A 14,952-nucleotide genomic window follows, 5' to 3' on the forward strand; every position below is an offset into this window, starting at 1 on the left:
TCCCTATGTTCAATAAAAGAACTTGAAGAAATCAAAGAAAATGAAGTAATATATCATGCTTCAAGATGCTGTATGTTATCTCATTCCAGTATCAAAATTGGACAACTCTGACCCTTTTCCCTTGTCTTCATGCGAAAGCTAGATGTTGACATACCAGTGGTATTTATTTCTAATTGCAGTCTGGAAGGAAAGATAACAGTCTTAAGCAAGGAAAGCTTGCTTTAACTCCTAAAGCTAGGAGTTTTAGAATGGTTATTGAATCCATTAAATTTATTTTAGTAGGTATGTTTATGTGAATTCAGAGTTTTTGATTTGTAGCCCATGTAGAGTGGCTATGGGTTTTTTTTTCTGAAAACCTGCATTGGCATTAGAGTTGTTGGTAAACGTTGTTAAATGGCAATGGCTAAAAGATTTAGAAAGTTACACATGGTGCCATTACTGAGCAAGTAGAATAAAATTCTCCGACAGTCGTAGATTTTTTTTTTTTTTTGCCTGTCAAGGCATTCTGCCTTGTAATCTTTTCTTATGTGCATAACATACAGAGTTAGTTCCTTGTGAGATACTAGTTGCTAGCTGTAGAAATAGGCATTGATACATAATTTTCATATAGCCCTGTAATGAAAGCTTCCAGACTCTTTTTCAGATGCCATTTAGTCCTATAGACATTGAGAGTGAGTTAGTTCCTAAACTAAAATTTCAGGTAGTATTTTTCACCATGTTTTTACTAGAAAAAAAAAAACCAAACCAAAACAAGCCCCCTAACCATGTGGAGTGGCAGAAAGCTGTCTCATTCAGTTTTGATTTTGCACCTAAAGCAAACTGAAAGTCACCTTAATTTTAAGTAAATGAAGTCAGATTCATTTGATCATGGCTTTTAAAAAACTTTTTTCCTATTGTGTTTTTGTCTGTATGTGCAGTTTGGTTCTGTGTTTTACACACACACACACACACACACACCCTCCAGTTTTTTTCTTAGATTTTCTTCCTTTGTCTTATGGGCATATTCAGCAAAATATGAACAGGCTGTGGGTTGGCAAATGCATGGAATAGGAAGATGGTATTAAGTGTATTTTTTAAAAGGGTTTATGAATGGAATAACCAGCAATGTAGGGATATTGATGATATGTAGATAATACATTTAGCTAAGCACACTAAATTTTTATTTTAAAAAATACTGATCTAAAACATGAAATGGGAGAGTTATCAGAATACTTGAATACTACATTAAAACTATGTGGAAGTAGGAAAAATAGTCAGAATTAACTTCTCTGTTTAACATTTCAATTTTAAATTGAGTTTTCATTTAATTCACTAGATTATTTTTTTATTTCTTTTTTTAGTATTACTGATTCGCAGGATGTTATTTTGAAGGTAGATACCTGAGAATAGAGGGGGGAATCGTGTATGCATAAATTTTTAGAAAGATATTTTTGAGTTAAAATTTCCTCTAAGTTGGTGGTGACTAATTGATATTTTTATTTTCTTTTAGGAGAGAAGTCATAAATCTTATCGTCCCCTTACAGTTCTTACGTTTCGCTTGAACTACTTGTTCAGCGAGTTAAATGCAGTTTCTTACCACTTCCTAAATCTGGTCTTTCATGGGGTGGTTTGTGTAGTCTTCCTCAAGGTCTGCAAGCTTTTTCTGGATAACAGGAGCAGCGTAGTGGCATGCTTGCTCTTTGCAGTGCACCCAATACATACTGAAGCGGTACGTATAGCTGTGATGTGCTCAGTTTGTTCAAGCTGTATAGATTAACCCTAAATTTCATGCGTTTTGTATTTGTTTATATATTGTAACTTTAAAAAATGTGATCTTACTTGTACTTACTCTGCCTGTACTTACTTTACCTGTTTACCTTTTACTTTTACTTGTACTTACTTTACTTGTAGAGGTAACAAATTTTAATGCTCAGAGTGGTTTGGTATTCCATGCAGCTACTGCAAAATACTTAAATAAATACTAATTTAGTTGTTAAATAACTTAAGTCTCTGCTGTGAGCATTGGCTTTTATGATGATGGCTACTTTAGCTTACACAGATCTTGATGTTCTGTAATGATTCATCTAGTATCATATTTTGCAAATCCTATGAATACCTCTTAATTAATTTCCAGAATTGCTAAGCACCCCCTCTAGCTAATCACCAAGTCTGTTCTGTCAGCTTTCTTTTACGTCTATCTGTCTTAGCAGCACTTTTTCTAGGATTGTTATTCATATGCTGCATCAAGCTTAGGGCCATTCTGTTTGAACCTTCCATTTTTTAACATATCTGATATAAGAATTTACCTTTCCTTTGATACTGAAGGAGTTTTTCACTGCTATAAAAGCATATATAAGCATTATTTATACAAGCTGTCTGACTATATATTTTTTAATGGTCAACCAGGCTTTCTGTGTTGTGGAGTAAATGGAGTCTTGTGATCGCCATTCATTAGATTTGTTTCAGAAAGAATGATAAAGCAGATCCGTGGAGTTCTCTGCTGTTAGTTCTGCACCACTTAAATTTGCTTGCTTTGATTCTAGTTCACATGTTGCAAAGCCCATTCTCAGACTTTTTTTTCTTACAGTATTAGCTGATTTTCAGAAGACTGAAAATGTTTAAACATTTGTGCTTCTTTGGAGGTGTTATCCCATTTTTAGTTTTGTTTGTTTGGGGATTTTTTTTTAATGTGGGTTTTATTTTTCAGGAGAGGGGGGATGTCTTTTGATGCTGAGAAAATAAAAAGGGTTTGCTCTTACCTTACGTTGGTTTTTTTTTTGGTTCTGATACGTTTGGGTGAAGAGTTCACTTCTCTCGTTCTCTAAAGACTCACATCTCTGTCAGTAGCAATTCAGTAGCCTGTATCTGTGTGTTTTGAGCAAATCTTTGTAGGAATTAAGTTCATGGTGTTTATAAATGCTGCTATTTGAGCTACTAATATGTCCTTCCTAGAGGTTGTTAGTGGCATGTTATAAATAAGTTAAACAGTTAAGCATTTCTGTTTGCTTTTATACTCAAAAGCACAACCCCCCCTAAAATCTTAGGTAGAATATGGATTAAAAATTAATTTGTTAATTTCATTTGGGTTTCTGTTTCTTTGAGAAAACATGCTTTAAATCTCAAAGTTTGGCTTTGCCTCTTTGTAGTAAATATGGTAGTATCTTTACAGCAGCATTAGCAAGTTGCTGGTGACTTACAATAGTGGTTTGTGGCTTGGATCATCCTATGTAAGTTTATTACGTTACTGTGTAAAAAAAATTGATGATTCTTTATCATGCTTGAACTGTTAGCTTCTGTACAAGAGAAGAGGAGCACAGTTGCTTTTAATACTATGCAACAGAATTAACAAAAAGTATTGTACAAATCCTACAAAACAGTGTAATGAAAGCTTATTGTGGAAGGCAATGTATGACAAAATTATGAAGTCCAGTTATGATTGGTAGCAAGTGTGTAATCCGTGATAGTAGCCACATGAGGGCACTCTAAGGTTACATGATTGGTAGAACTTAGTGCTATACATAAAACACTTAGAGACTCTAAGATTTAAGTGCAATTGTAATTGAATTCTCCTGCTGTTGTACTTTGGTACTTAGTGAATAATCAGTTATGAGGTTTTCTTCCTCCTCCCGCCCCATTTTTTTCAATTTGAGCTTTCAGCTTTTGAGAAATAGTTCATTTTAGCCTTTCAGGTGTTTGCATCAAGAGTTCTCTCGAACATGCAATCAAGAGAATTTTGATACTTGAGCACATGTATAAAAGGCAAAACAACTGGAAGTTTCTGTGCATGGAAAAGAGGAGGTAATAATGAGTTGTCTTTTAGAACCAGAGACTTGGATGCTGACTAACCTATTCAGACTTAAGTGAAAACTCCAAAACAGGTCTCATTCCCAGTTTTTGTATAATTTGTTGGTACCTTTTGTATCTTTTATAATTAAAATGTGTCTGACTTGTGTTGTTTCAAATTAGTCTCCTACTCCTGTGCACAAGAGTTTGAAACAGCATATGCAATACATAAACATTTCACACCTTTACCTATCTTATGATAAATAGATTTTTCCTGGAAAAGTTAGCAAAGCAGGATAAATAGAAAATAATTTTCTGCTTGACTTCAGAAAGACACTGGACTCTTGCAGTGGTGATATATCATTTTCTGAGGAAGAATTTTTGAGGAAATGGGTTGAGTAACAGCATCATAGTTTCATTTGTCCTTGTCTTTAGAATTTCAGTTCAGTCTTTCTACCTGCTTTGATGTTCTGGCCAAAGGCATTTTGACCACCTTTACTGCTAGGGGATGTCAGCTAACGTTGTGAATGCTGCAGTTTGCTCTCGAAAGTCCCTTTTGTATCCAGAAATAGCATCTTCCTTTTGTTGGCAGGGGGCTGTGGAGGAACACCAGCACACTTGCTTTACTAATCTCTTTCAACTGATCTCCAGACAGAGTTCACTGTCAATTCTATCTTAATGCTGGACAGTTTTTTGAGATCCAGACCAGGAATCCTTGAAACGAGACATTTTGGATACAGACACGTGTATACTATCTGAAATGTTAACACAAACTCATGTCCTATCAGTTGTGGAACAAGCTTTGTCTGTGCATGATACAGCAAGTCCTTTAGTAAATGTACACTACTCCCAACGGAAGCACCAGAGCATGATTTCCAATTCAGATTGGAATATTTTCTTTACACGATGACCTTGGATATTGAGTTATTTTCTCTTTTTATGCTGTGCTTCATCAATCATTCTTGACCAAGAATGTACCTAGCAGTAAAAACTTCTGGCTGAGTCCGGATGGCTGAAAGTCAGTTTTCAGCATCATCATAACTGAATGGTGAGCTCTGAGGCTTCCTTAGCTAAATATGACTGTCTGCGTTGGGGTAGCATGCCATTTTTCAGCCAACTTACTCATAAAATTTTGAATTAAATCTTAGGCTTTACAGAAGAGGACAAATGAGGAAGAAAGGCAGTCCTAAGTCGTACCGTGGTAGCACAGTGGCTAGTACAGTAATCATTAACATAGTGACCTGTCTTCTATTCCTCTTTGTTGGTTACACCTTAGCATTTTCTGAAAACACCTCATGAAATAGAAATTGATCTGTATTTCACTGAGGTTTTCAAAACAACCTTCTGCCCTATGAATTTTAGCACTTTTCCAAATTTTCATAAGATCTGTTCTTCTGCCTCATTACTAAAAGGGACACTACCTGCAATTTTAATATTGCCAACCAAATTACCATTCAGAAAATTGCCAGACGTGTAGTAAAGCCCAAGTCATTCATTAACTCAGTTGCACAGAGCTTGTTCTCAGTTTATTTGTAACTCTTGACTGCTCAGCTAAGAGCTGCCATAGCACCAGTTAAGGGAATGCTTCTTTCAGATTCAGATCTGTTCAGTCAGCCAGAAAGGTATGAACAAAAATATCTATCATAGTTTCTGTATGCCACTGTCTGCAGGATGTATATGTACAGCAGTCCTTGTCAGGCTTCACTTAAAGCTCCTACTGATAAAAACTAGTTTCTTCCAAGTATTGTGAAAAAGGCAGTTGTTATTGTGCCCAAATTCTGCCTCAAGTGCTATTTTTGGCTGATATTACTAAAGATAGAAGAAAGTACAGTATTTCTCAGTTGTCTCGTTAATGGTGATACTTAGGGGCACATCAGCCACCATACTGTTTTTGAATTGAGTACTGATTGAACTGAAAGGAGCCTTACTGTTCTTTTTTCCCTTGGTTTACAGATCTTGTTTATGCATATTGGATAGTGTATCATACACTATTCTAATGCTAGAATAGTCACTAGAAGACTAATCTTGTTTTTTCTTCTTTTTCTTTCCAGGTAACTGGAGTTGTGGGCAGAGCAGAGCTTCTATCATCTATCTTTTTTCTAGCTGCTTTTCTGTCATATACAAAATCTAAAGGGCCAGATAATACAATTGGTAAGTCATTGACAAACATGTATGTAATCTAATTTCTGTATCACTGATAATAGAGCTCTTAAAATTATAATATGGATGTACTGGTTTTTCAGCAAGTGTGTACAAAAGAACCCTTTAGCCCCAAGATTCCCATGTAATAGTACTTTCTGTTATAAATTGCCTTTTTTTTTTTCTTCAAGACTTAAACACTTTTTCAGTTGTTTCGTTTTGTAACACCTAGAGTAGGTTTCACGGAGTTCTATTAATGCAAGTAAGTACATGTATGCTGAGATGCCTCAGTCAGTCATAAGTAAGCTGCAGAGTTTCAGTGGAGATGTAGGAGGCTTGCATCTTCCAGAGTCAAATTGACCTTGTGAAAATGCGGGACTCCCTATAAAACAGTCCATTTGAAAAAGTGTTCTGGTGAATTAGAAAAGGTTGGGGTTTTTTGTTTTCCTATCATAGGTTAGTCTTTTGCCTTTCATTTAACTTTTTCAATTTAAGGAAGGCAGGTTTTTAAACTAATACATGCCTATTATTTTCTGTAGATTAAAATTTATAGTCTTCCCTTCAATAACAAATGGCATACTGAATAAGTTTATAGGACATACCATGTTCAAGCTTGAAAAGCTAAAGTCTTCCCCTTTTAGGTTAATTTAGTTTATTAAATTTTTTTTTGTTGTAAGATGAAACATTTTCTATAATGTCTTCTTTATTTGCAGTGTGGACTCCAATTGCGGTAACTGTGTTTCTAGTAGCTGTTGCAACGCTGTGTAAAGAACAAGGAATAACAGTGGTGGGGATATGCTGTGTGTATGAAGTATTTATTGCTCAAGGGGTAAGCTGTTGAAAAATAAATTGGATTTCTTCTCAGGAATTCTGTAATGAGATATCAAGTACTTTGAAGTGTCGTATTTCAGCACTGATTTTTATCAGTTCAGGCTAACTCTTTAGTTCTGTTACATTTTTCAGATTTTTTTTTTTTTTACTTAGTTACTGTTTCCATTATGAATCCATGGTTCATGGTGAAGATATCCAGTGACTTCCAAGTTGTCCTTTACATGCCGCACAGAGATGTTACCAAATGTGTTTGGTGAAGAATTGACATGTCTTAATGGAAACCTAAGGTTTTAGTTAACTGCAAAGACTAGCATGTCTTGATTAAAGTCTGAGGTGCATAAAGATGTATGATTATGTGCTTTTAATTCTTATACTAAAAATATAGAGAGTATATAATATACAAATGCATTTCATCACATTCTAATGAATAACCAGATGTTTCGGGGTAATTTTATTTGAATCAGTAGTACTATGAATTTGTTTTTCTAAGAACACCTTTAATATCTAATCTTATAGGTTTCATCTTAAGCATTGATAAGTCTTTAAGTTAATAGTAATTTTTGTTTAGACAAGCAAGATGTTCCTGCAGTGAAATAATTCTTGGCTTTTTAATATGCAATCCATATGCAATTTAAAAATATGATGGCATATTTTAAGAAAAATTTCTAGTTTACTGTTCCTTAATTACTTGAAGAAATATTATTGTAAAAACTGCACCAGTAAAAGCCGAAAGATTGTCTGTCTTGGGGGTACACATTCAAGGCCAGAATACCAAAATTGTATTTTTTGTGCTTACAGAAGAAATACATGTGTTTGTAACTATTGCCTTTGCCAGTCTAGTAAATAAGCATATAATTTTCAAACTGAATTTCTAGGGAAATCACCAGTACATGACCATACTTTTCAATCCATTCTTCCATTTTTTTAGTATCTTTTGATCCTCAATTTAATTCATATTTAACAAGTTTGTGTAAATCAGTTGAGTAGAAAAGATTCCGAGGGCACAGCATGAATAAAAGTTGACCAGTTCTCAGAAACCGATCAATATCTGTCGTTCAGTCAACCAGTATATGCGAAATAATAAATCATCCTCCGCACAAGACATGAAGACAGAAGGAAAGAGTTACACAGGGAGAAAGCTAGGGTATGTAAGATCATAATGTTGATGAGGCAGGGAAAGATGGGTTACTGCAGTAGAGACATAAAATAGAAATTCAGGGCTAGTCAGGGAGTGAATAAGTATTTCTACTGTTCCTAAGGAATTTTGTTTACAGGAGAAGTTTTCAGAGGGGCTGATCATTCTAAAAATTTCATGGTCATAATTGAGTTACAGAAGTCTCTGAAGACAGCACAGTTTTTTTAACTCTGTCAGTGCAGAATGCAGAACTACTTGCATACAAGTTCTGCTATGATAGTGTTAACAATAGAATAATTTTTATTAGAGTGGTGGACTTCTTCTTGCGTTGTCATGAAAGCTTTAAGAACCTGAGTTAAGTCACTGTTGGGAGCAGGCATTTAGAGAAACCTGAGAGAGAGGAAAAAAAAGAAGATTAGGTAGCTCATATTTATCTAACGGATTAGTGAGTACACTGTCTGATTATTGACACTTTTTTTTCTTTTGCAGTACACCTTGCCAGTGTTGTTGGACACAGCTGTACAGATTCTTCAAGGGAAGGGCAGTATTCCTTTCTCTATGCTCCAAACACTGTTGAAGCTCATAGTCCTAATGTTCAGTACGCTGCTGCTTGTAGTTGTCAGAGTCCAAGTTATCCAGTCTCAACTTCCAGTGTTCACAAGGTAATAATAAAGCATCTCTTATTTACAGACACAGATGTGGCTTTAATGGGGTCTGAATGAAATGGCCAAAATACATCAACCTAAGTGGTTTTTTTTATCTTGCTTTAATATTGGTAAGCAATGACTGTACAATACTACTTTTTTTGTGAAATTGATAAATGGTATCTTTCAGTACCTGTTGACAAGAATGTCCAAAATATTGAGGTGTCTGAGCAGGCATTATTTTTTTAAAACTTAAGATTGTTTGTGTGTCTCAGTAATTCAGAAGTTAAATGTTTTATTGTTAAAGTATGTTTTTATTGGCTATCTGTTTAAATCTTGCCTGAATACTCCAAACCTCTTAATAAGTTTTTTTCTCTTCTATATAAAGTATTATACAGTGCTTGAAGATAAGTGCATATGAATAATGTTAGAACTCAAAAACTGAAGTTTATCTTAAAAGCGTGTGAGCAATGTAGAAGTATAAGAATCTAATATTTTCCCTGTATAGTGAGGGAAACTATTAAAAGCATGAACAAAAACCACTGAATCCAACTTTAGGTGTAAATCATTCTGTTTCTTCAAACTTATGTTGATTATATCCCAAACCAGTTTCTTGAACTTAGATGAGGCTCCATCCCACACTGAGATGAATCATCATGGATGGTTCCCAAGATACACACCTGACAAGTACGGGAAGATTAGGATATTGTACATGCCTGTAATTGGTAGTTCTAGCTATGAATCTAAAGTTTGCTGGTTTCTGAGCACAAAGTGCATCAAGAATATATCTTTTTTTTTTTCATTAAAAGCTCTTTTTTTCGCCTTTCTTTTGCCGTAGGTTTGATAACCCAGCTGCTGTTAGTCCCTCCCCAGCAAGACAGCTGACTTTCAACTACCTCCTCCCTGTAAATGCTTGGCTTCTTCTCAACCCCTCAGAATTATGCTGTGACTGGACAATGGGAACTATTCCTCTTGTGGAGTCTTTGTTAGATGTTAGAAATGTTGCCACCCTTACCTTCTTTTGCTTCCTGGGATCTTTGATTGTCTTCAGTCTCCGATATCCTGGGGATTCCTCCAAGACTGTATTGATGGTATGAATGATGCATTGTTTTTGTCCTTTTCTTTAAGAGTGGAAATGGCTCAGGTTGTTTAGTCACATGCCTAATCTACTGTGATGTGTGCTACGTGCATCTCCTTTTGGGCTAGAATGAACACATGAGAAAAGAGGAAAATTGTTCTAGCCACAAAACCATTTAACTGCAGTTAGCTCTGTGACTGTCAGGAATGAGATGGGGAAGAATAGAAAAGAGATGAGAGTAAATGTGCCCCTTGCTGTGTATTTGCAAACTGTATTGCAGACTTTCTCAGGTATTCAGAACTCAACTAGCAAATGGGAGTTTTCAGTAGAACTTAAATATATTTATTTTAAGGATCAGAATGCATTTCCATCCTGCAAGCTGTCTACCTTATTTATATGTCAGTAGTTGTGCTTTTAATGTACTTCTTTAATATGTAGCTCAGCCAACAAAAGTTTCAGATGGGTGGGAATATTTATGCATAACTTAAGTCTAAGGATTTCTTTGCTAATCAGCTGACAAACTTGGATTGAAAGAGACCTTACATATTATAGTTCTGACTCATATGGTTTTTCTTGTCACTGGAGCAAGGCAATTTGTTTCACTAGAAAATCTGAGAAAATTATCTGTAGTATTGCTGATGAAGCCTTTTGTCCTGAATTTGAAAACTATGTGTGAAGAAAAACAACTTAGATATGTTTTTGATATAACAAATGTACAAGGTGGCATACCCAGGAAAAAAAAAATTATCCTTTTACAGCACGTAAAAAATGTAAAGGAGTATCTTAATCTCCCCTCTTACATAAGCTGAAACAATTTTTCTCCAGTGCACTGATAGCAGTAGAAGTGTGTGTGGAGAGTAGTTCATTTCTTTTCATAGGACATCTCCTGAACTTTAAGGCTCTATTTACCTTACATTTCTGGTACTCCCTACCCAGTAAAGCTCAGAAGAGGAAAGGGTTAATGGAATTATCAGCATACAGTGTTGTATGTAATTTAGTTTTTGTTTGAGGGTATTTTTTGTTTGTTTTTATTATTCTAAGTGTTTATTATAGGAAGGTTCTTTCTGAGATGTTCACTCTATCCTGCAAGCCTCAATATCACTTGATACAGTCTAATCCTTGTTTAACAAAAGTTTTTTCCTTTAATATATACCTATGTTGTGTCTATAACCTTCAGTATAATTCTGATTTTTGTCAGATAAGTGCCTGGAAGCTAATTTCTTAGGAAATGAGAATGCAATATTTTACATTAGAAATTAATTGTTATGTATTATAACATGCAACAACACTGTAAGCCAAGGCCTATTTCTGCCTTCCAGTAAGCCATTAATGTCCTAATGTAGACTGAATAGACTCCCAAGGGAGAGAAGGGGAGAGAACAATTTGTCTGACTTCTTAATCTGACTTAATAGAGAAATCATAGTGCCATCTTTAAAAGGAAAAAAGTGAACCTTTACTTAGTGATACCAATTTACACAGATTATGGCAATGTTCCAGGTAATTGTGTTGAATTACTAGTTTTAAAAAAAGCGTTTTTCCATGCTTGGTTCTCAGTTCTGCCAGTAAAAGCCTGAATTTGTGCTGGTCAAAATAAACTACTGCCCTGGCAGGTATGAATTCTATGTGCTATTCATATGCATGCCACGTAGTACTAGTATAATGGTTGCTTTATCACAGTTGGTACCATGGTTGACTGCACTGTTTGATGTTTCTCACTCTTGAGTGCCACTCCAAAGGGATAATAAAGCGCTTTGTAAAGAGCTTCTGCCATTACAAACCTCTAGCACATTTTGGCTCTTCCAGTACCTCAGTGAGACCCTGAGGTGTTATGCTGAAAGCCTGACCTAAGGGAAAAGTCTTAAGTTACTTTTGTTTATGAGATCAGAAAAGGTACAACTTTAGACCTGCTGGAGATACAAAGATATTCATGTGGACTTTTGAAGAATGAAAAAAAAAAAGGCAAAAGTGAGGGATCCAAAATGGAAGAGAGAAGGGCAGTCGCAAATGTGTCTGAACATGTCTTTCTGTATTTGCTGATGTGGATTTGGTGCTGTACTGCTTGAGGGACAAGGCAGAAGAAGGGATGCTTTCTCCCACTTCATAGAATGCATGGGGTTCAGTGCCAGTGGACAGACTAAAATTCTCCCCCAACACAGTCTCAAAGGATGAACACAGAAGATGCAAAGTTGAAGGGCTCATTTTCAGTTGGTTTTCATATGTTTGATACCAGTCCAACTTCAGGAAAAATAACTCTGGTAAGTGGGTACACTGTGTTTCATTTTGCCTTATTTTAACTTTTGCCATAGGTTCTGAAATTGTATTTTCAAAATAACAGGACTGAGAGATGACAAAACAATTTTTTTGGGTGAGGTTTCTTGTTTGTTTGTTTTGCTTTTTGATGGGGGGTTGTTTTTGTTTTGGGGTTTTTTTTACTAGTTGATCATATTAAACTAGCAAAAAATTGGATTGTATATTATAAATCAGAACATGTGCTTTGGCAGGTTGATGCCCTTACGCTGCTTAATCAATTATTCCAGGACATGCCCTGGAAACAGTGTATAAGCAGTTAAATTATCTTGTATTTTCTGTATACTTTATCTCTGTGAACAGTCAGATAACTTAACTGTCAGATCTAAAGGACCTTTATACATCAGTTACAGTGTACATACTGAAAATGTTGAGCACTAAGAGTAGTACTGGTCTAGAATTACTTTGGTGGTTTTTCAGTAGGTTTCAGAATCCAGCTGTCATCTTAGTCCTTGTTTGTTCATGGAATTTCTTAGGTATAGACTTTCCTTTGTTGGTTGGCAAAATGTAACAGAAACTTTTTAGTATCTTTTGATATCTGCTATAAGTGTCCCATTCGAGAGTGCTTTACTTCCCTTCTGGTAAGACAGCATTCCACGCTACTCAGCTGCAAACTTTGCTGACTTGTTACTATGCAGATGTCAGGAACCAGCGGGTATCCTTAGGCTTCTTAGAGCAAGTTTGTAACACTTTTAGGTGTCGTGTTGAGACATCAGTGCTTCTAAATTTAACAATAGTTATTTCTCTACTCCCTGTGCTCACAGCTCGCTCAGGCTTTGAAATGTTTCCTTCTGAACTTTTGACTGGTTATTTAGCAGTTCAGATACTCATTATAGCTTATGGTCATATTTTAGAATTTTGTCATACTGGTTTTTTCTTGTTTCATACTTTAAAGTTTTTTGTCTTTTTTTTTTTTTTTCAGTTGTCCCGACCAGGATATTTTTTGAATAGATCCTCTTCATCTCCCGAAAGACTATGATAAAAAGAATAAAATAATAGAAAAGAATGCATTTTTATCTGTACTAGGGCTTTGAGTCTGTTGCCTAAAAAACTGTATTTGAAGAACAGTGTACTAAGGAGAGGCAAAAGTATCTAAAGAGTAGTTCAGCTAAACATTGTGTAATACTTGTCATCAGAAGAATTGCACAGAGCAGAAAATGCAGAAACCTTTTTATTATGCCTAGATCATAAGCTCTCAGTGGAGACCAAGCACTTCCTATATCAACTGCAGAATCCTTTCCACTCAAACGTTGGAAAGAATTTGCTTTCACTATTTGTATGTTGACTTTGTGGGGCTGTAGGACCAATGGCCTTATTAAAAACAAACAAACAAAACAAACTGAATTTTTTGATCAATAATATAAACCAATATTTTTTTTAAAATCTTAAAAGGTAACTTCTTCAAATCAGTTTATCAGAATATTTAATAAAATAATTCATTTAAGCCTATGTACAAGCCTTACCTACATTATAAAGCTAAATACAGTTTATTCACATTGCAATAAAACCATTTGCAAAACAGCACATTTTTTGCTTAAGCACACTTCAAGAGTGCTTTCGTGCCTTTGTTTTTTTATTCACAAATGTGTTTGGCTTTTCAAATCAGAATGAAACACAGAATGCCCTCACTTCCCATAATCCACCACCAAAAGTGTGAAGGCATTTTCTATAACTAAATTAAAAACTGGTAAGGGGCTTGCTTGGGGGTAGCATGATGAGTCCTGCGTTTCAGAGTGGATTACAAAAAACTATTAGAGCTCTGTGTTGAGGCTTTTACTTTTACAGAATGGTTGGTGTTCTATAAGAAGCATGTACTATAAAAATATAAAGGAGAAAACAAGAGGAATATGAAGTGACATTAAAGTAAATTTTGTCCGCAAGTAACCAACATATACTCTATATTGTGTTTGTGATTTCTTCAGGCCTCAGTTGTGTTTGTTTTTGTGTAGCTTAATGAATTGTTGTGGATCAGCTGAGCTGTGTTAATGATCCATATGCATATTCTTGACCTGTTGAAATATAAGCTAAAATCTTACTTGAAGTTTTAAATCAGTGTTGCATTTTTATATAAAGTTCTAGATTGACTTTCAAACTGGATTTGTTAACTGTTTTAACATGGGAAAGAACATTTTTTAAAGTAACTAAAAATGAACTTCATTCTATTGTAAAAATAACTTTATACATCATGTAAGCTCATACAAGTTTGTAGGTGTTATAAAAGATAATGTCCAAGGTTTGCAGGCTCTTGTTTTTGTATGTGGAGCTCTTATTAAAATGCTGTTTTGAATTTGATCCTTTGATCCTAGTCTTTTGTCATACTGCTGCTCTCTTCTGTAGTATAGAAAAGCAAATACAGCAAATAAACTTGTAGGCCCTTAAGTAGGGAATGGTGTCATTTGCAGGTTAAAACTTGCGATGTTCAGAGTGGTATCAATGTAAAACAGATATTAATGTTTATAAGAAAATAAAACCCAACCAAAACCCCAAAGATCTACTGTGTGTCTCTTTTACTGGGATTTTTTTGCTATAATTACTTTGTAATTTGTTTCTTGGGTACAGTTTGTCACTGCCTAGTCTTGATTACTAATTTATTTGCATTTCTTTTCTAGGCACTCTGCTTAATAGTGCTGCCATTCATTCCTGCATCAAACCTCTTTTTTCCTGTTGGATTTGTAGTAGCAGAACGAGTGTTGTATGTTCCAAGCATGGGATTCTGCATTTTAGTAGCACACGGATGGAAGAAATTATCAAATAAAAGGTAAGGTAGTGTTACCTATGACTGGTTTAACTCATCTCTCTTAATTTCATAAAAGGTAATCATATTTATAATGGCAAACTTTCCCAGTAGAGCTTTTACCAATGTTAATTTCTTATGTTATAGCTCCTACTCTGTTTCAAATTCTTGATGAACGCAGAGTAATGACCAAGGAACTGTTTGGCAGTTGTGGGAACAAATGACAGCAAGGAAGTTCTTGGGAGATCAGTGGATTATTCTGAGAATATTATAACATTTATTTAAAATATATGTATATATACACACATACATGTATGCACAT

At 35.0% G+C, this 14,952-nt stretch overlaps 1 protein-coding gene across 1 annotated transcript in view; it reads left to right on the plus strand.

The window, feature by feature from the left end:
• Positions 1–14,654, plus strand: part of LOC104548153 (transmembrane and TPR repeat-containing protein 3) — a gene marked incomplete at its 3' end in the record, with an annotated part of 15,039 nt that extends 385 nt beyond the window's left edge. The window contains exons 2-7 of the mRNA XM_010194091.1: positions 1,490–1,708; positions 5,814–5,913; positions 6,615–6,730; positions 8,357–8,529; positions 9,350–9,602; positions 14,506–14,654. Of these exons, the coding sequence (XP_010192393.1) occupies positions 1,490–1,708; positions 5,814–5,913; positions 6,615–6,730; positions 8,357–8,529; positions 9,350–9,602; positions 14,506–14,654 (1,010 nt within the window). The remainder of the gene's footprint in view (positions 1–1,489; positions 1,709–5,813; positions 5,914–6,614; positions 6,731–8,356; positions 8,530–9,349; positions 9,603–14,505) is intronic.
• Between the last annotated feature and the right edge of the window lie 298 nt (positions 14,655–14,952).

Source organism: Mesitornis unicolor, unplaced genomic scaffold (assembly GCF_000695765.1).
Source record: "Mesitornis unicolor isolate BGI_N332 unplaced genomic scaffold, ASM69576v1 scaffold38521, whole genome shotgun sequence".
Classification (NCBI taxonomy): Eukaryota; Metazoa; Chordata; class Aves; order Mesitornithiformes; family Mesitornithidae; genus Mesitornis; species Mesitornis unicolor.